The sequence below is a fragment of the Trachinotus anak genome, unplaced genomic scaffold (genome assembly GCF_046630095.1).
Source record: "Trachinotus anak isolate AG129_WGS33_773 ecotype Australia unplaced genomic scaffold, CSIRO_AGI_Tana_v1 ptg000025l, whole genome shotgun sequence".
NCBI lineage: Eukaryota > Metazoa > Chordata > Actinopteri > Carangiformes > Carangidae > Trachinotus > Trachinotus anak.
In genome coordinates this window covers 6,199,230-6,217,873 of record NW_027273876.1, presented here as the reverse complement: position 1 = coordinate 6,217,873, position 18,644 = coordinate 6,199,230, and the positions used below count along the sequence as shown (strand labels likewise).

At 42.5% G+C, this 18,644-nt stretch overlaps 3 protein-coding genes across 4 annotated transcripts in view; 1 reads left to right on the top strand and 2 right to left on the bottom strand.

Annotated features, from left to right (window-relative positions):
• The first annotated feature begins 105 nt into the window (after positions 1 to 105).
• On the top strand, positions 106 to 7,391 carry mrpl43 (mitochondrial ribosomal protein L43). The gene is made up of 3 exons (XM_071462062.1): positions 106 to 386; positions 5,692 to 5,798; positions 6,764 to 7,391. Exons 1-3 carry the CDS (start codon positions 256 to 258, stop codon positions 6,979 to 6,981), a joined length of 456 nt encoding a protein of 151 aa, XP_071318163.1. The 5' UTR covers positions 106 to 255; the 3' UTR covers positions 6,982 to 7,391.
• LOC139608385 (golgin subfamily A member 6-like protein 22) lies at positions 1,671 to 3,853 on the bottom strand. Its single transcript, XM_071462061.1, has one exon. It carries the CDS (start codon positions 3,847 to 3,849, stop codon positions 2,182 to 2,184), a length of 1,668 nt encoding a protein of 555 aa, XP_071318162.1. The 5' UTR covers positions 3,850 to 3,853; the 3' UTR covers positions 1,671 to 2,181.
• A 146-nt stretch (positions 7,392 to 7,537) lies between the features above and the next one.
• The window catches only part of sema4gb (sema domain, immunoglobulin domain (Ig), transmembrane domain (TM) and short cytoplasmic domain, (semaphorin) 4Gb), a 42,332-nt gene continuing 31,225 nt past the window's right edge, over positions 7,538 to 18,644 (bottom strand). For both annotated transcript variants that reach the window (XM_071462057.1, XM_071462058.1), the window contains 4 exons: positions 18,195 to 18,310; positions 17,716 to 17,870; positions 15,635 to 15,696; positions 7,538 to 15,083 (listed from right to left, as the gene is read on the bottom strand). In XM_071462057.1, the coding sequence (XP_071318158.1) occupies positions 14,116 to 15,083; positions 15,635 to 15,696; positions 17,716 to 17,870; positions 18,195 to 18,310 (1,301 nt within the window). In that variant the 3' untranslated portion in view covers positions 7,538 to 14,115. The remainder of the gene's footprint in view (positions 15,084 to 15,634; positions 15,697 to 17,715; positions 17,871 to 18,194; positions 18,311 to 18,644) is intronic.

Genomic DNA, 18,644 nt, shown 5'->3' with positions numbered 1-18,644 from the left:
ATTAAAATAACATTAAACGATCTCATTTCCGGGCGTGAAGTTTATTGTATTATTTTATTTCTTTTTTTTTTTAACCGAGGTGTCTGTTACATGTTTCACTCCGGACTCTATTTTGAACGGACTGCATTACACATGCCCGTGAAGTCGTCCTCTGTGAGCGTTGTTGCTGTCTAACGTCTTCATCGGGCTGGTCTCCGTCAGACGGTTGTAACAGCTGATGATTAATTAGCTGATAATTAATTTCCCGGTTGAAAGATGACGGCCAGAGGGACGACGAGCCGCTTCCTGAGGAGTGTTCTCCAGAACGGGGTCGGTCGCTATGTCTGCCAGCTGAAACGGGTCTCCATCATCTTCTCCAAAAACGCGCAGAGCTCGTTGGGAGTCAGGTAATCATTGATATAATATTAAAACTGATAAAGATGTACACTCTAATAGTGGGTAGAGACCTCATTTTGCTCTCAAAACAGCTTCAGTTCTTATGGCGTCGACTCCACAAGATGTTGGAAAATTACTTTTGAGATTCTGCTGAAAAATGCCATGATAACCTCAACATCGTTTCTGCAGATTTGTCAGCTGCACAGTCATGCCGTCACTCACCTGTCCTGCCACATACTGGGTTCAGATCTGCTGTCTGAAAACTGAAGTAGCCACTGGCAAGTTCATGAAACCAGCTGGAGACGACTTTTGCTTTGTGTCTTGGTGAATTATCAGGCTAGAAGTAGCCATTAGAAGATGATTGATAAAGCAGTGTGGTCTATGTTAATAAAGAGTCATTCATTGTCTGTTATTAATTAAATTCCTGTGGAGTAATTACCTGCGATTATTGTTAGTAATTAAATAATAAGATTCAGAATGGGCCAGTCAGTGATGAAGGTCACAGGCTTTTCCTGCAGAATATCATTGTTTATTACAGAGGCAGCTCCTGTAATTTACCACAGGTTAAATACCATCTAGAATAAGGCTTTTAGAACATCTGTTATTTAACATTCATCCTGTCAGAAAACAACTTTAGTTCTGTTTAACTCCAAAGTTAAAACCTGATATAACAGCAGCAGTTGTTCTGTGCATCTGTATTCAGAGCGGCTGATACAGGCAGGAATATTATTGCAATTCTTTATTAGATTTTTTTAATTAACAGAGTGGAGGGGAAAGGATTGTGGGGGGGGGGGGGTAGAGGGGAAAGGGAAGGGGGAGATAGAGGGGAAAGGGAAGGTGAGTGGAGCAAAGGGAGTAAGGTGGGGGTGAGGGAGATAGAGGAAAGGTAGAGGGGTGAGGGAAAGTGGGTGGAGCGAAGAGAGTAGGGTGGGGGTGAAGTAGAAAGAGGAAAGAAAGAGGGGTGAGGGAAAGTGGGTGGAGCGAAGGGAGTAGGGTGGGGGTGAGGGAGATAGAGGAAAGGTAAAAGGTAGAGGGGTGAGGGAAAGTGGGTGGAGCGAAGGGAGTAGGGTGGGGGTGAGGGAGATGGAGGAAAGGTAGAGGGGTGAGGGGAAAGTGGGTGGAGCAAAGGGAGTAGGGGGGTGAGGTAGAAAGAGAAAAGGTAGAGGGGTGAGGGAAGGTGGGTGGAGTGAAGAGAGTAGGGTGGGGGTGAGGTAGAAAGAGGGGTGAGGGAAGGTGGGTGGAGCGAAGAGAGTAGGGTGGGGGTGAGGTAGAAAGAGGAAAGAAAGAGGGGTGAGGGAAGGTGGGTGGAGCGAAGAGAGTAGGGTGGGGGTGAGGTAGAAAGAGGAAAGAAAGAGGGGTGAGGGAAGGTGGGTGGAGCGAAGAGAGTAGGGTGGAGGTGAGGTAGAAAGAGGAAAGAAAGAGGGGTGAGGGAAGGTGGGTGGAGCGAAGAGAGTAGGGTGGGGGTGAGGTAGAAAGAGGAAAGATAGAGGGGTGAGGGAAGGTGGGTGGAGCGAAGAGAGTAGGGTGGGGGTGAGGTAGAAAGAGGAAAGAAAGAGGGGTGAGGGAAGGTGGGTGGAGCGAAGAGAGTAGGGTGGGGGTGAGGTAGAAAGAGGAAAGAAAGAGGGGTGAGAGAAAGTGGGTGGAGTGAAGAGAGTAGGGTGGAGGTGAGGGAGATAGAGGAAAGGTAGAGGGGTGAGGGAAGGTGAGTGGAGTGTGGGGGTGGGAGAGAGGGGGAGAGATGAAGGGGGAGTAGGAGGGAGCTACCGTTGTGCGGCCTCCGCCCCACAACCAGCAGCCTCCTCCACCTTACTGTTGCTGTCGCACTTGTTGTTCCTGTGCATCCAGCTCCAGAACCCCTTCGTTTTCTCCGTCTTCTCCTTTTCTTTCCTCCTTCTCGTCTTTTTGTCTCTTTTTTTCTGCCTCCTTCTCGTCTTTTTGTCTCTTTTTTTCGGCTGCCTTCTCCTCTTTTTGTCTCTTTTTTTCGGCCTCCTCGTCTTTTTGTCTCTTTTTTTCGGCCTCCTTCTCGTCTTTTTGTCTCTTTTTTTCTGCCTTCTTCTCCTCTTTTTGTCTCTTTTTTTCAGCCTCCTTCTCCTCTTTTTGTCTCTTTTTTTCTGCCTCCTTCTCCTCCTTTCTTTTCTTCTTTTCCATCTTCTCCTCTTCGGTCTTTTTCCAAAACCAGAAACGTCTCCTCCTCGTCTGCTTTTTCAAAGGAAGCTCCTCCAGTTCTTGCTCCTCCTCTTCCACAATACCCTCCTCCTCCTGCAGATTTTTCTGTTCCACCTTCAGCCCTCGTTTCTCCACCTGTGGTTCTTGCTTTTCCACCCCCAGGCCTTGTTTCTCCACCTGCAGATCTTTTTTCTCCTGCTCCAGGCCTTGTTTCTCAGCCTGCAGATCTTTTTTCTCCTGCTCCAGGCCTTGTTTCTCAGCCTGCAGGTCTCTGTTCTCCTGCTCCAGGCCTTGTTTCTCAGCCTGCAGGTCTTGGTTCTCCTGCTCCAGGCCTTGTTTCTCAGCCTGCAGGTCTCTGTTCTCCTGCTCCAGGCCTTGTTTCTCAGCCTGCAGGTCTCTGTTCTCCTGCTCCAGGCCTTGTTTCTCAGCCTGCAGGTCTTGGTTCTCCTGCTCCAGGCCTTGTTTCTCAGCCTGCAGGTCTCTGTTCTCCTGCTCCAGGCCTTGTTTCTCAGCCTGCAGGTCTCTGTTCTCCTGCTCCAGGCCTTGTTTCTCAGCCTGCAGGTCTCTGTTCTCCTGCTCCAGGCCTTGTTTCTCAGCCTGCAGGTCTTGGTTCTCCTCCTCTAGGACTTTTTTCTTTGCCTGAAGATCTTGGTTCTCCTCCTCAAGGACTTTTTTCTTTGCCTGAAGATCTTGGTTCTCCTCCTCAAGGACTTTTTTCTCTCTCTGGTCTTTGTTCTCCTGCAGGACCTGTTTCTCTCTCTGCAGGTCTTCGTTCTCCTGCTCCAGGACCTGTTTCTGCCTCTGCAGGTTTTTCTTCTCCTCCTCTTTCTCTTCTGCCATCTGTATCCAGGCACATGTTCTCCTGTCGAGCTCTGCTCTGAAGTTCTTGATCCTTAGCTTCAGAAAGGCATTCTCTCGTTCGGTCTTTATGAGCTTCCAGGACATTTCCTTTTTCTCCTGCAGTAGTTGCTGGATTTGAATGTCCTTCTGTTTCAGCTTCTCCGTCATGTCATCCACCTTTCCCTGGCTCTGCTCCTCCTGCTGTTCAACAAATTTCTTTGGCTGGTATGTGTGCTCGTTGTTTGGATGAGCTTGAGCTTCTGATCTGTTGTAATTTGCCTCATCCTCAGGGTCAGGAAGTGCAAATCTTACCCTTTTTTCGGACTTTTGTCCTGCCCTGTTATTAAAGGGCACTTGTGGCTCATGGTATGGAAATGCCGGAGCACCTCCTCTACCCCGTCTTGGACCGCCCCGAGGGGCAGGTTGTACAGATCTTGTCCATTGCCATGGATAGTTTTGTGCTGCCATGGCACAGAGAGACAGATGCTGCAGGGAACAGAAGCAGTACCGCACTTGTCTGTAGTAGACTGAAGTTTTTTCTACGTTTGCAGTCGTCAGTAGTAGTCTTGAGTGTAGAAGATGCTCTTAGATCGTTCTTGACTGTGGTTCACAATGTCTGTGTGTGAAATACAATGTAAATGTGTTTCTGAGGTCTACTTGCAGATTTTGAGAGTTCTGAAATGTTGCATCACAGAAGACGTAGAATTCTCTGCATTATGAGCCTGGAGTTCCAGAGTGCTGCATCACGGAATGCTGCCTTTGCCTTGGACACCTTTTTTGTTTGTTTTTGTTTGTTAGTTTCTTTCCTGTAGATAAAAGAGGGAGGAGCTATTCCAAGTGCACCTGGTTCCAATAAAAAAAAAAAAGTCCCATTCGTTTTCCAATAGACAGTGTTGTGTGACTGACAGTTGAAGCACTTCTGTTGTATGGATCTACACCAAAGTCTGCTGGTTCAAATATCAATGCAAAAGATGAACAACTGATTTAGAAAATATCTGGTTCTTAGTAAAGTAGTTAAGTGTAGAAAGTAACTGCAGCCCCCAGAGTGCATTTCAGCAAGACATATTCAATCACCAAAAAGAAAAGAATATCTATTATTTCAGCTTGGGAGTGTTTACACATTATATCGTGGTCCTGTTAAAATGTACTATAAATGTGCAAAAAGTAATAACACACAAACTGAAATCACTTCACCAAGTGAATGTTTGCATTTACACATTAAATATTAACATATCCAACACATCTGTGTCACAGATGAGGACAAGGGACCAGTAGCAGTACTGGTTTGTTGTTATTTTTCAATCTGTGATGTCTTTCAGAGCACAGACCTGTCCCCTGTCCAGCACAGTGCTGTTAAACCAGAAACACCACAGCTACACAGCGCGAAAGAGTGAGCTGCAGCCCTGAAATATGTTTCAAAAACACACAATCACTGATCGAAGCATCTCACACGCAGGCTCTGTCACTGACAGGACCAACAACAGAGACTTGCTGCACATGCATTTGGGAGACTGTTGAGTTAATTTAACCTCAGTAATTAACTATGGTAATTGACCATGGTTATTGACCATGGTTATAGTGGTAATTAGAAGTTAAACGGTAATACTAACCATCAGGCATTTTACCTTGATTTAATCTCTGATTGCCTGAAAAGTGACCATTCTTCCAACAGTTTTTCATCATGTTTATGGTTCTTTTAACCACCACTAAGAAATTCACCATATCTCTGACTTTGAGTTACAAATTGGAGGCTGAAGTGACCAGTTCTTCCCACTCAGCATCTTGGAATACAGTTTAATCATAATTCAACTGTAACTGTAAACATAACCTTGTGTAACAGGCACTATTAACGGCAGGTTAAAGCTAAATGCTACACTATTGGGAAAACTGATTTTTACAATCTGCAGCTCAAATTAATTGACTTTCTGATTATGGGTCAATTTCAGATGAACTCAGTAACTAGAATGACGTGTTTTGTTCATGAAATCAATGATGAAGCATTTTGAATTCAGTGCAGCTCTCATTCTCAGCCCTGCTGACTTTGCGCGAGGCTAATGGATATTTTGACCCTTCTGCCGAAATTATGGGCAATAATGAGTTCTCTGAAATGAAACTGAAATAATTACAAGTGGGCAGAACACAACCCTATATCATGGCTACATTATTCAAGGGAGTTTGGTTTCATATGAAACTAAACTGATTTATCATGTAAATTAACTCAGAAAAAAGTGCAGCAGAACAAAATGCATCATCAAATATTCATGGTAACCTCCACTAACAACATCAAATCATCATCTTCTTGTTTCTCAGGGAGTTTATTGAAGAGGGGGTGGTGGATTATGCCAAGACGAACCCTGGAACTGTTGTGTACGTGTCCCCTCAGGCCTGCAGGATACCCAAAATAGTCGCAGAGTACTGTAAGTGCCCATAACTTTGTTTTATATATGGCATTATGATTCACATTTTATATGATTTATTTCATAGGTTCTATAATTTAGTCATTATTTCCCAGGAAGTTTCCTGGAAAGAACCGTGACATTTGATGAGTTATTTGAGTTGAAATAGTTGTGTTTAGTTTAGAAGCAGCTAATGATTTCCAGAGGAGTTTCACTGAACGTGCTGTTAAATTCTTTGATGATTTGAAATACAGAGATCTAATTAACCCAAAGTAAACATTTATTTATTATTTGGAGCGTTATCCTTCATATACATTTTTATTACATGTTCAGTTGACCTGCTGTGACCTGACCAATAGAGTCTCCTTTGAAATCTACCAATTGAACATAGTCTCAGTTTTCCTTGTAATTAGCTCCATATCACATGATAATTACACAGGAATTAATAGTCACGTCAGTTCCTTTATCTGTAAAATGAAGTGATACTAAATTATTACTCATTACATGCTTTCATTGCAGTTTTTTTTATCATAAAATATTTAGCTAAAAGACTAAATACTTGTTTTTTATTTATTATTGATATTGACAAAATTTTAACCAGACTTCTAAATCAAATTGTTCTATTGAAAATATAATCAAAAGCATGCTTTGCAGTTGAAAGGTTGGGTTCATTGTTATAATCAGTCTTCTATTAAAGTTTAAGCTCTGGTTTTTGCATAGATGTATAAGACATATGAAATGTAGCTACAGCAAAGAAGTATTGGGATTATTTGTTACTAGTTGTAGTTACTGTAGGGGGCAGTATAACACCAGCTTTCCTTTGGTTCAGGTTGAAGTCAAATGCCACTAAGGGTTTCACAAGACTTAGTAAAGTAGTTTCTCTCTGAGTCCTGTGTTCTTGTTGACACTTCAACATTTCACAATAAGCAATCTGTCAATAACAAAAATATGATAAGTGGTTTCCTCTTTTTTTTTCCTCCTTACAGTAAACGGCAACGTGAGGGAAGAAATTATCACAAGCAAAACATCCCAGCAGATTTCTGAGCTATTGACCAAACTGACAAATCAGTCTGGCCTGGACATCATCCGCATCCGCAAGCCCTTCCACACAGACAGCCCCAGTATCCAGGGCCAGTGGCACCCATTCACCAACCGGCCCCCGTCCATCGGCCCCATCAGACCACAGAAACAGGACGCTGAATAAGGACTAAAGTTAGAGTCAGACAGTTTCCACCAGTTTCAGTTAATCATGAGAGATTTGTTTGTTTTTTTTTGAGGTGTTCAAGTGTCTGCACAGGTCGAGTGGTTCTCATGTTTGCAGCAGTTTTCCAATGTATTTGTTGGAGATTCCTGCAGAAGAGGCCACTGTCGGCTGAATATGCCCTTCTGTCTGGTGGTGGCAGCAAAGCCGCTTGAGCTGTGCGGGAAGACGCACGCAGTCCCAGCTCTGAATGCCACACTTAAATAGACTTCACATGAATCCACCAGAGGCTGACGTATTAAAAACGCAGGTACCTGTTTTTAAGGTTATTTGAAGATTCATGTAATAAGTGCAGCACTTAAGAGCAGATGGAACTTTGTATGAAATAAAGAAAAAAATATTTTATGTGCAAATGCTGGCGTTGGTGTTTAAATTTAGATTTTCTTTTGGCTTGTGTTTGAACAGCTTGTCAGGAACAGATCAACAGAGCAAAACTGACTCCAGCGACGCTGTCTGCATTCTTAAATTTAACTGATTTACATGCAGTTAAAATACTTAACAGACAAGATACTGATGTACACCTTATTTTATTTGTATGACACAGGGAATGCACGTGTTTTTATAGTTTAATACTGATATGGTTTGAAGGTTTCCTTGTTGCACAACCTTTAAATGATCCAGAGCTTAAATGAACATGACAGATGGTTGTGTGATAGCTTGAGGGACAACTCTTAACCTTCAGCACAGAGCTGTCATCTGTATCGATAGAAACAGGAACAGTAAACTAACACTCCCCTGAAATTCAACAAGGTGGATGTTAGCAGAACTACTCGCTGCTTTCTTTGCAGTTCACATCACAAATTCATCTTTTTTTTTGTTTTTGACTGCAAAAGGCATGCCCTGCTTTCTCTGCACAGATAACCTCAGCGTTCCTCTGCACAAGAAATATAGACATATACAAGCAAATGCTAGTCATCAGATGAATACAAATGAGAAGACTTGCATGGGGCAAACGCGAAAGATGCCCCAGGATAGACTGCCGGTTTCTGTTGATTGATGGATACAAGTCTGCTGGCATATATAACTCTGCCCGCAGGAAATGGTTTGGCTATTTGTGAAAATTTATGTAGGGTATGAGCGTGAGAGAACTGCAGAGGATGGTGATGAGTGAGAGACACACGAGTCGCGCTGTGCAGCTGGGCACTGCTGATGATTTCACTCATTTTCTCTCAAGTAGCTGCACTTGAGTTGCATGTTTGATAGGAGTATGGATGCCCCTTCCCTTTAAATTACCCCCAGGCATACAGACAGAGGTGGAACTACTCAATACCATAATGAGGACTCCAGTACATTAAAAGTCCTGCTTTTAAAAATTTTACTAAAGTAAAAGTACAGTAGTATTAGCAGAAAAATGGACTTTAATATCAGTGTCAAAAATACCGATTATGCAAAATGGCCCCATTCAAATTATCATATATTACCATTTCATCACCATTTAAGCAGCCGTTGAATGTTGTCAAGGTAGAGCTCATTTTCACAGCTGTATATGCAGCTGCTGTTGTAGTTTCATCTATAATAGTGCATATGATATCTTATATTTCATGTGTAAAATCTTAATAAGAAAAGCAATTTGTAAGTGTCAGATAAAAGTAGTGGAGTAGAAATAAAAAGCAGAAAATTGGAATAGTCAAGTAAAGTACAAGTACCTTAAAATTGTACTCAAGTACAGTACTTGAGTTAAATGTTTAGTAACTTTTCTCCACTGCAGTTACTGTTACTGTCACTACTTAACCAATAAAAGTGGCTAAATTTTAAATATATGTAAATTACTATGACCCCATTTCGGTAAAATGAGTGTTGTTGCTGTAGCTGTTTTGCCAGTTTTGATAAAAGACATGAAATTAAAGCATTAAATGGCCAATGATGCTCACCTCCTGCATTCTCATTTATCTATGGCACCAATTACATTTATCAGAGCCACTGTGCTCTCATCACACCCGCGCTCCCCAATGGGAACTGGCACAGCTTGACCCACGCTAGGACTTTCAAAGGCTCTAAATAAAGATGCTGTTGCTAAGTTACTAGCCTTGAAGGCTGCTCTGAAAATGGTCATTTTATCCCCACCTTAGCTTATGTTATACCTCTGCTCTGTTATATATGTATGTAAATGACTCTGGGATCATGTGGGCTCCACTCCCAGTGGAGGACAGTGGCCTTGCGTCTCACCACAAGCTAAAAACAACTGAGTATCATGGTGTCAAGAGAATAGGAACCAGTGTGAACATGTTTTCTGCATGTAATTTCCTGACTTTCCCTCTGGGCTGTTGACAATGAACATATTCCCCCCCAAGCTGAACATAATGCAAATTTTTTTTTTTTTCTTTTTCTTTTTTTATCTTCACAAAAGCAAGTGAAAATTTAATGAGTTCAAATAAATAAGACATGAGACTCAACATAAAAAAGTAATTTCTGTCAACAGTTCAAGTGGCTAAACTATCTTACAAAAAGCAGCGATGACGTTTCAGCCAAGACCACATGGGTAAGTTCATTATCTACATCAGAAAATCATACAGAACCAACTTGATGGACAGTGTCACAGTTTACAGGAGTATACTACAAAGTATTTACGTAAGAGCAGTGCAAATTATGGACTCTTTACACCAGTTTCTTTGGCCAACACTTAGAGAAACGATCTACATCTACATAAAATATACTGTAGGTTGCATATTGAATCAGCAGGATGTATTTACTGTTACTGAATTCACAAAAACAAGTGTTTCACTGTGGGTTTGTGTACAGAGACAAGATGAACAGAAAACTGGTAGCCAACACGTTAGCTATTTTCACATAAAGTCCATAGTACAGAATGCGGTGCAGAGCCATTGGCTATTGTAAACAGATTGTCCTTGAGTGATAAAGAAGCAGCAGCAGCAATGGTCACAGATTCAGATGAAGCTCCCAACATGATAAAGTTTATCCACAACTCGATGAGTTAACTTAATTATAGGAGCTTTTGTATAATACATGGTTAAACACAGCAATGTACTGAACTCAGAAGAAATTTTTACAAATTTTAAACTTGAAATAAAATGACACCCAACAAAAACATTTCCAATGAATCACACTTGTGAATTAGCATGGATCAAAAAAATCTTATCAATCCTGGTCAGCACTTTGGGTACATTAAAATGTAAGGACAGAGATTCATGTTTGATCTGTCTGATGCTTATAAAAAATATCTCATAAATCCATTACTTCAGCTAAAAATGTGAGACAAACATTTATCATACCTGTGATGTTAAACTAATGCAGAAAATTCTCCAGTTCCTGCCTTCATCAACACAAACTCAAGTGCTCTTTGAAAACTGGCTCTAATTGATTAGGGGCCATCGTGGCCATTTGTAAACTCAGCAGGGTCCTTGAGAGAGAGGGAGAGAGTGTGAATGACAGCGGAGGGAGTAATAGATGATGTTGTCATGCAGGGGTGATGAGACGGGGAAGAGAAAAGCAGCAGAGAGGGAGAGAGAGAGGGAAGGAATGAAAAAGGATGAAAACTAGTGAAAAGGATAAAGAGACTGACAAAAAAGACAGCTGAAAAGCTTTTATCTGTATCATCTGTTCTTTGCATGGATAACCAGGATATGCAGGTCAGGTGAAGGAATAGCCACCCCTCAAAACGCTGTTTTATATCAAGATATTTCCACTTACTGTGAAACGGTGTCAATTATATATAGTATTGGTTTAGTGGGGTCTACAATGTATAAAGGTAGATCATCTGCATATAGTGACACTTTCTGTTTAGTTCAAGCCTTGGTAATGCCTTTTTTTTTTGATTCACACATGAAGACAAGCAGCAGCAGTGAAAGTGGGCAGCCCTGCCTCATCCCACAGCCAAGAGGAAAATATGTAGAATAACTGTTATTGGAATGCAGACTTGCATAAGGTAAGGAATATAGCAACATTAGTCAAGTCAAAAGATATTTCCAATAATTTCCAATTCCAAACTTGCCTAGTTGGAAATGCTAGAGTTGGAAATGCATAAGCACACTCCGCCCAATCAGAAGATTTTTCTGCATCCATATTATTTCTGGCAGTAGAAAAAATGTCTCATATGTTCAAATAATGCATGGCCAAACAAATACTTCTGCAAACAATTTATAGTCAGTGTTCATTAAAGAGGCCAGCCTGCTCTGCTGCAGTCAGATACTTCCCCTATTTGTATTAACGTGAAACTGATGATTAGCATAACATTACAGGGAGATGTTCAGGTTGAAGAGAATCAGTAAACATAATCAGCAGAAGTGGGGTTAAGGTTTCAGTATGCGGAAAACCAACTGGGTAATGTGTGATCTGGCCCTGCTTTCAAAAGAGGATAAAGCTACATACTTCCAAACTGTCTATCCTCAACGATATTCATGGTGCTGCTCTCAGCTGTATACACAAAAAGGAACAATATTTGTTGTACAAAGATTGAAAAAAGAGCTTCGTACACAAGCACACAGCTAGGTAAGTACTTTGTTTGAAGCGCATTTACCAGTCAGCATACAGTGCACTGAATGGACTATATTCTCTCTTTCGAAGAAGGTTCATAATAAAGTGGCTTTCTAGGAAAACAAGAAGATGGCTGAAAACCTTCAAGTCCAAAACAGCTCCTGCCTCTTTTCATCATCATCTCTTTCCTGCATGGCTAACCAGGACATGGAGGTCAAATGTTTTCCCGTCCGCCTCCACCTGCAAAAACGACACAGACACAGAAGCCCCCGTCCTTTCTCCATTGGAGGTGAGCCAAACGTCGCTGTTGCTGTCAGCGACGCTCTGACAGATGCACGCTGCGAGTCACCAGAGAGGGCCTGCTGCTGAGCCGCTGCTACAAGAGCTGATTCGACGCTTTGCTGGAAAGACAGATCTTTACTTACCACTGGCCGTGACACGTTTACAAACTACTCAGAGATTCATTTCAGTCACTTCTCCCCAACTTATACAAGCACCATTTAATCATAGTGCTGTTCACCTTGCCAGGAAATACTGTAAGCTCTGCAGTTTGTGTTGTTTTGGCATTGCTCTGATGTCAGGTAAACACTGGGGATGCTTTTGTGTGCCGCATGTGTGAAGGTCCTCTCCAGTCTGATTTGGAAACTTGCCACCAGCAGCCTTTCCACAGCAGAGGACAAACACAAATCTGTGTGCCTGTCATTTATTGTTGCTGTAAGAACCCGATGAAAAGCATTTTTTTTCTCTTTGTAACGTCCTTTTTGAAAGAATCCAGTGCTTTGAGAGAGTTGGCACGGAACTGTTGTCTTGATGTCACAGGAGAAGGCAAAAATCTTCAAGGTATAATGAATAATCATCCAAAAATAGGGCGTCAGTCTGACAAAGTATAAGTATGTATAGGTGTATAAATATAAAACAGCAAGTAAGCATTTTCTTTACAGTTTGTGTGTTAGCGTGTGTTGTGTTTTCCTCTCAGCCTCTTGAGCCCTGAAGCCAATTTGTGGTCTTCAGTAAATTTAATCAACCTGACCACAAACTGAGATGCTCCTTTAATATCCCACTGAAGACCAATTTTCCGACATACACAAATGCTAAAAACAGAAAGACGTTAATAAAAAAAAAATGTGTGCTACAGGTTTTTCCATTGGGACTGGCACAACACACAGCTACTGAAAGCTGCAACAGTGATGTCGTTATTGCTATTTACATGAGAAGAAAGGAAAATGAGAAAAGATTGGTTTAAGTTAATTGAAATGTATGATTTGTCGACACACCTGTGCTCTCATGCGCTGTAACAGAACTGGCTTCTTAAAGTGACACTCCACATAAGATCTTTATTTCATGCATTAAACAGATAGAAAGGAGGCTGTGTGATCGATTAGTCGATTCATCAACTAATTAAAGTAAAAATCCCTAACATTCACTTGTTTCAGCCTCTCACATGTGAGGATTTGCCTCTTTTTCACTAGTCAGACAAAACAAGTAACTTGAATACATCAGATTGGACAAAGAGGTTTTTTGCTACTTTATGAAAAAAAAAACTATTAAGCAAAAAAAAAAAAAACGTGCAGCCCTAGAACAGACTCCAACTCTTCCAGTTTTCACTTGAGAGCAAAAGTACACCTGCAGCAGAATCCAAGTCTCTGCTTGTCCATCTATGTGCTCAGTATTTGGCAAACACAACTGTTTTGTACAAACATGGATAAATACACTACTTCCTCTTGAAAGTTTGGTTAATAAAAAGTATTTTAGTATAAGAAGAGACTGGAGAGTCAGCACGGGTGGGTGGGTATACCTCCTTATTAGCCATTAATGCAACACATCTGGAGGTCAGATGGGACGGAAAGCCAGTTGTATGATTTGTTGTTTTGCACTGTGCAGAAATTTGACTTTGCAATCCATCTTTTTTCCTGTACTCTCTCTGAACTGCCTGCATGTGGAGAAAAGGCAACCAAATCAAACTACCATGTCCTTCAGACGAGAAGGACTTTGCGTTGGTGATGCAAAGTCCAGACTACAGACTATGGGCGAGTCAAACCTGTTCTCTCCCCAGACTGCGGAACCACAACAAACTCCTGGACAAACAGGAACATCCTCATGTCAAACACACAGGGCCAATCACATTACATGAAGGATATGCCATAGATATTGGGTGGAGTATCACTTTAAGCTCCATAGAGTGCTAATATTACATGGCACTAAAAACCTCTGCAGTCTAAAAAATACATGATCACCTCCTGACCTTTTTTTAACCCATGTTCCATTTTGTACTTTTGCCTTGTTGTCACATGACTATTATCTTTCACAAGCCTCCAGAGAGTCTACGCCGAGGCAGCATCGTTAAGCTCCCCACTCATGGTAATTTCTTATGCACTGGTGCAGTCTTTGGCCAAATCTTTCACAGCTCCTCTCTCTGAACAGCAATCTCTGGTTAGTGTTGTCCATTGTTGAAGTGAAATCATGGGCCACTCAGTCACGGGAGATGCAGGAGGCTGCACATTTCAGATCAGGTTAGGACACAACCTGCAGGTACTCTGACACTGGGTACATAACAGCAGCGTTTGATACAGTCAGTCCTCCCCACAACTACAGGTCACAGTTGGGGTAAAAATAAATAACAGTGGGACAAAGACCGAGAGGGGCGTCTTAGATGGAGCTCTCGTCAGGCTGCAGGTCCAGCTGCGTGTGTTTCCTCTTCTCCAGGATCCTGTTGAGCTCCTCTGTGAAGGAGTGGTAGAGCGGTGACATGCCCTCGGGGTCGGCCTGCCTCAGCAGCACGTAGCTGTTCCCGTTCATCTTCCTCAGCACGCTGGGCAGAGTGGCCGACAGTCCGTTGGCATAGTCCATGTTGGGAAGTGGAGGTGGCATAGGAAGAGGAGGGGCTTCAGGAGGCGTTTTTGTTGGCGACATCTGGCCCTCGCCTGGAACTATCTGGAGGAAACCGTCGCCCATGTCCCCGAAGGTTGGCACTGAGATGGACCGACGACCCTGGCGGCCATTGCAGTGGCTGGAGATGGTTTTCAGTTCAAGATGGGAGCTCCTTTTTCTCTCAGACGCCCCCAGAACGTGCATCCCTTGCTGAGAGAACTTTCGGTCCCGAGAGGCCCGACTGGTGCAGAAGCTCACATAAAGCAGCACCACAGTCAACACCAGGCAGAGCCCTCCGAGAACCGCCACCAGAGAGATGTACACGGCCTCCATGTGTCTGTAGGTCTGGAACTCAGGCCCCGGAGGCAGCGGGGCAGGAGGTGAGGGCAGAGGCTGCTCGGTGGGGCTGCTGGTGGAGAAGACAGTTGGGCTGGAAACTGTGGTGGGGTTAGTCGTGGCTGTGGGCTCCACGGGGAAGTACGGATCAGTGTGCACCCTGACTGTGTAAAGATAAACCAGCACTGAGGCTGAGTTCTCGACAGCGAAGCAGCGATAAGAGCCGCTCTGTTGGGCACGAGCTCCGATTATGAGGAGGCCATCTGTGCCGATGCGGTAGCCCGAATTCAGGTCATATCCCTGGAGTTCTTTGCCGTTTAGAGTCCAGCGCGGAGTTGCCAGGTTGGAGCGCAGTTCACACTGTAGCAGAACATCGTCACCCGACATCACAGAACGCCTCCGATGGACCACTGAGCGACGGAAACAGAGAACAAGAGACATGAGACGGAGCTAAAGAGAGATGAAACGAGTGAAATAAGGTACAGTACAGACATAGAGACAGCGTGACAAGAAGAGAGATGGATATGGAAAGAGATGTCAGGTCGCCCAGGTTACAAGAGTTCAAGTGAGCAACCTGCACGGCTCAACCTTTCAGCATCACTTTCTATTACATTTCATAAGCCTCTTTAAATGTAGGGAGACCTGCAATGCAGCCAGCATGACCGCCTGACCTCCAGCAAGAAGAGGAACTGATTAAAATGTGTACGCTGGGACCTGGGGGATGGGAAAGGAACACACACCTAATGAAATCCTTTAATAGCTGCTAAGTGCTTAAGTTTTCCGGCAGAGAAAAGAAGGGATGGACTTTTTTCACCCCATAATCCGTGTGTGGGTGTGTGTGAGAGAGAGGGAGTCAGGCAAACTAATCACCAGGACAGAAAGGGAGGTGAAATAAAGTGTTAAACTCAATCAGCATTAAAGTAGATTTACAGTATGTGCATGCGTGTGCGTTCTAACATACCATTTCCTGAATTCTCCCTGCAGCCCCTGACTCCTCTCAGGATGTCCTGAGTGAGGTTTGACCTGAAATAAGGCAGTTTCAAAATCAGTTACATTAAATGAGTCTTTAACCTTTATTTAACCACTGAGATCACACATCCCTGTTCAAGTCGAGCTGTGGCCATGATAGGCAGGAATAACAGTGAGTCACAGACAAACAACATAAGACAGATATAATAAAGTATGTCACAAAATCAGAATTAAACGGGAAGGCGATTATAAAAATCACCTCTACAATCAAGATTTAACCCTGAAAACAACCTGCATGGCAACTCAAGAGCTCTCCAAAACACATCAAGATTGAGCAATGCTCCACAGCACCTGCAGTCAGAAGAGAGAAGCTTCTGCAGCTATAATTTGAATTCACAGTTGAATTTTGCAGTTTGAAATCTACCTGCAGAGGGTTCCAGGCAGAGGGAACAGCAGACATAAATGCTTCTCTATGCAGTTCAGTGCAGACTCTCTATCCGTATCTCTGCTCTCCGACACCAGAGAGCAGACTGTTCACTTTCCTCTATAGAAAGCTCAGGATAACAAAAACAATTTAATTGCTTTAGAAATGAAGTGGATATTGTACGTTATAAACCAGGGGGACAGGGAAGATCTCCCATTAACGTTCAATTCTTTCTGCTGCTTTCAGCGAATGTGCTGCTGCCCAGAGAAACTCCACAACAAATCCACAGGAGAGGCTGATGTGTCTGCTGCGGTAATGGAGATTAAGATGTCTACTACTCACTCATGCAGAGTGAATGAAGAGAGGCACAAACAGACCCCAGCGCCAGATTGAGCTAAGGTATGTGTGACTGCGTATGAGTGAGGCTGTTTGCTTGAGAGGGCTGGAAACATGCAGTGGTTCATGTATGGATGCCTTCCCAGCTGAATCTCACCACTTCCTGTTCTGCTTAGAGCCAGTGTCGAACTGATCCAGGCCACAATGAAAACATTTCACAAGATGCACAATCAAGGATTTTAAGTTAATTAAGTTCATAATATTGCAATAAGTAGTGGAGGGTCACGTAAGTATTTTAATTAAGTACAAATTTATATTTATACTCCTCCACAGTTCTGACGGAAATATTATACAGCAATTAAATGAAATTAATTACCTGAAACTGTCACTCACTCAGTTTCACGTTCACTCTTCTTTTCTTCTAAATGCTGATTTAAGGTGATTTCAGATCTGAATGTTTTTTAAGGTAATAATTCGAAATTCAAACCTTCCCATTCCAGAAGAAGCTCCTGCTGAGCTGAACAGAGCTGATGAGAAAAATTGAGGTCGACTACATTGTCTTAGACCTGCTTTCATAAAAATTCTGTTGGAAGGGAACGTAAGCTGTATAAATAATTCATTAGACTCCAGGATTGCTGTTGGGCCCAGAAGGAAGAAGTAAACATCAACCAAAAAAGGTCGTATAATGCAAAAAAATGAGCCCTGTGTCAAGATTATTAACTTCTGTTTGGAGCTTTATTACTCATTTCAACAGGCTCTAACAATAATCATTGTACTTAATTATCATGCCATCGCTTATACTGAACAATTCAGTTTTATTTGACTGATATTAACAATATGCTCTGAGAAAATGTGATTCTAATATCTAAATTAAGCTATATAATGTCCCTATATTGTGTTTTTATCTGGAAAAAAAGCCTAATTTTTTCGATTTCATTTAGACAGCCACTCTTGTCTCAGACTTTCATCCAAAAGCTCACATCAGCAGATAGAGAACAAACAGAGGAAAACATAATGGGAGTTTCAGGAGGGAATTAAGGAGATGAATCAGTAAAATAGACAGATGCAGCTGCACAGGAGGTTTAGGGAGATACAGACTCAGGATCTATGATGAAGCAAAGTAAATTTATCTGTCTGGTTTCCTGTCAAATCTCGAGTCTAATGTAAATATATAACACCGTGAGGCTGTGTGTGTGTGTGTGTGTGTTTGCCTCCTCACTGGGACAATGTGCCTTTGAGTCTACATGTATCAAGGTGTGTGCATTTATTAGTGTGCAGGTGTGTGTGTGTGTGTGTGTGTGTGTTTCCCTCACCTCTGTGCCCGTGAGGATATTTCCACACACACCCTCCCGTCCCAGCCACAGAACGGATCTCTGGCGAACACGCAATCGTAACAGGAAGTGTATCTCTGACAGGCTGACATCGGTACCTGCACGACTCCAGAGTGGGAGCCGACATAGATGCTCCGCTGTGACACAAAAGATAATTGGTTAATCTGTTTCTGTTGTGTCTGCGTGTTACTCTTTTTTCTCCTTGTTGAGCTCTAAAGCCTAAATTTACAAAAGCCAACACGAGTTATGTAATGCACCGCAATATAAGCAGCGTATTTGTTGAATAATGTTTGAATTTACTGACTCCATCAACAACATGTTTACACTCCATTTCTATGCAGTACATTTATTAGCCAGAACATCATCTATCATGTTTTCATTTGCACCACTTTAGCATAAAAAGGCAATTTAAACCTTAATTATTTTAATGCATAACTCTGCATGAATACATGAATACATACCAGAGCTGAGGATATGACCATGCTCTCTATGGGCTGCGGTTTATCAAACAACTGCAGCTCCTCTATGATATGCATTTCTCCATCGATGTCTACAGCTCTGTGCAGCCACCCGTCATCTGTAAGAAAAGACACAACCTTGTCAAACAAGACACTAGAGTAACCTGGAGAGGGAATAAATCAATCATGTGTTAGGCCGTCAACCGAGACTTTCTGACTTCCCTGTAATTTCTCTGGCACTCAACCCTACGCCTATTTATTTTTATCAAAAACACAAATCTTTAAAAACAGGTCACAAATATACAGTTTAATTAAAGAGAAGACTCAGTCATTCTCTTAAACAACCGGGCACTGCAGTTTTCAGCACAAACAGGAGACAATAGTGATTTGTTCAGGACTATTTTCAGTTGTGGATTAATACAAACTCGGTGATTATTTCCAGCAGCAGGGCGT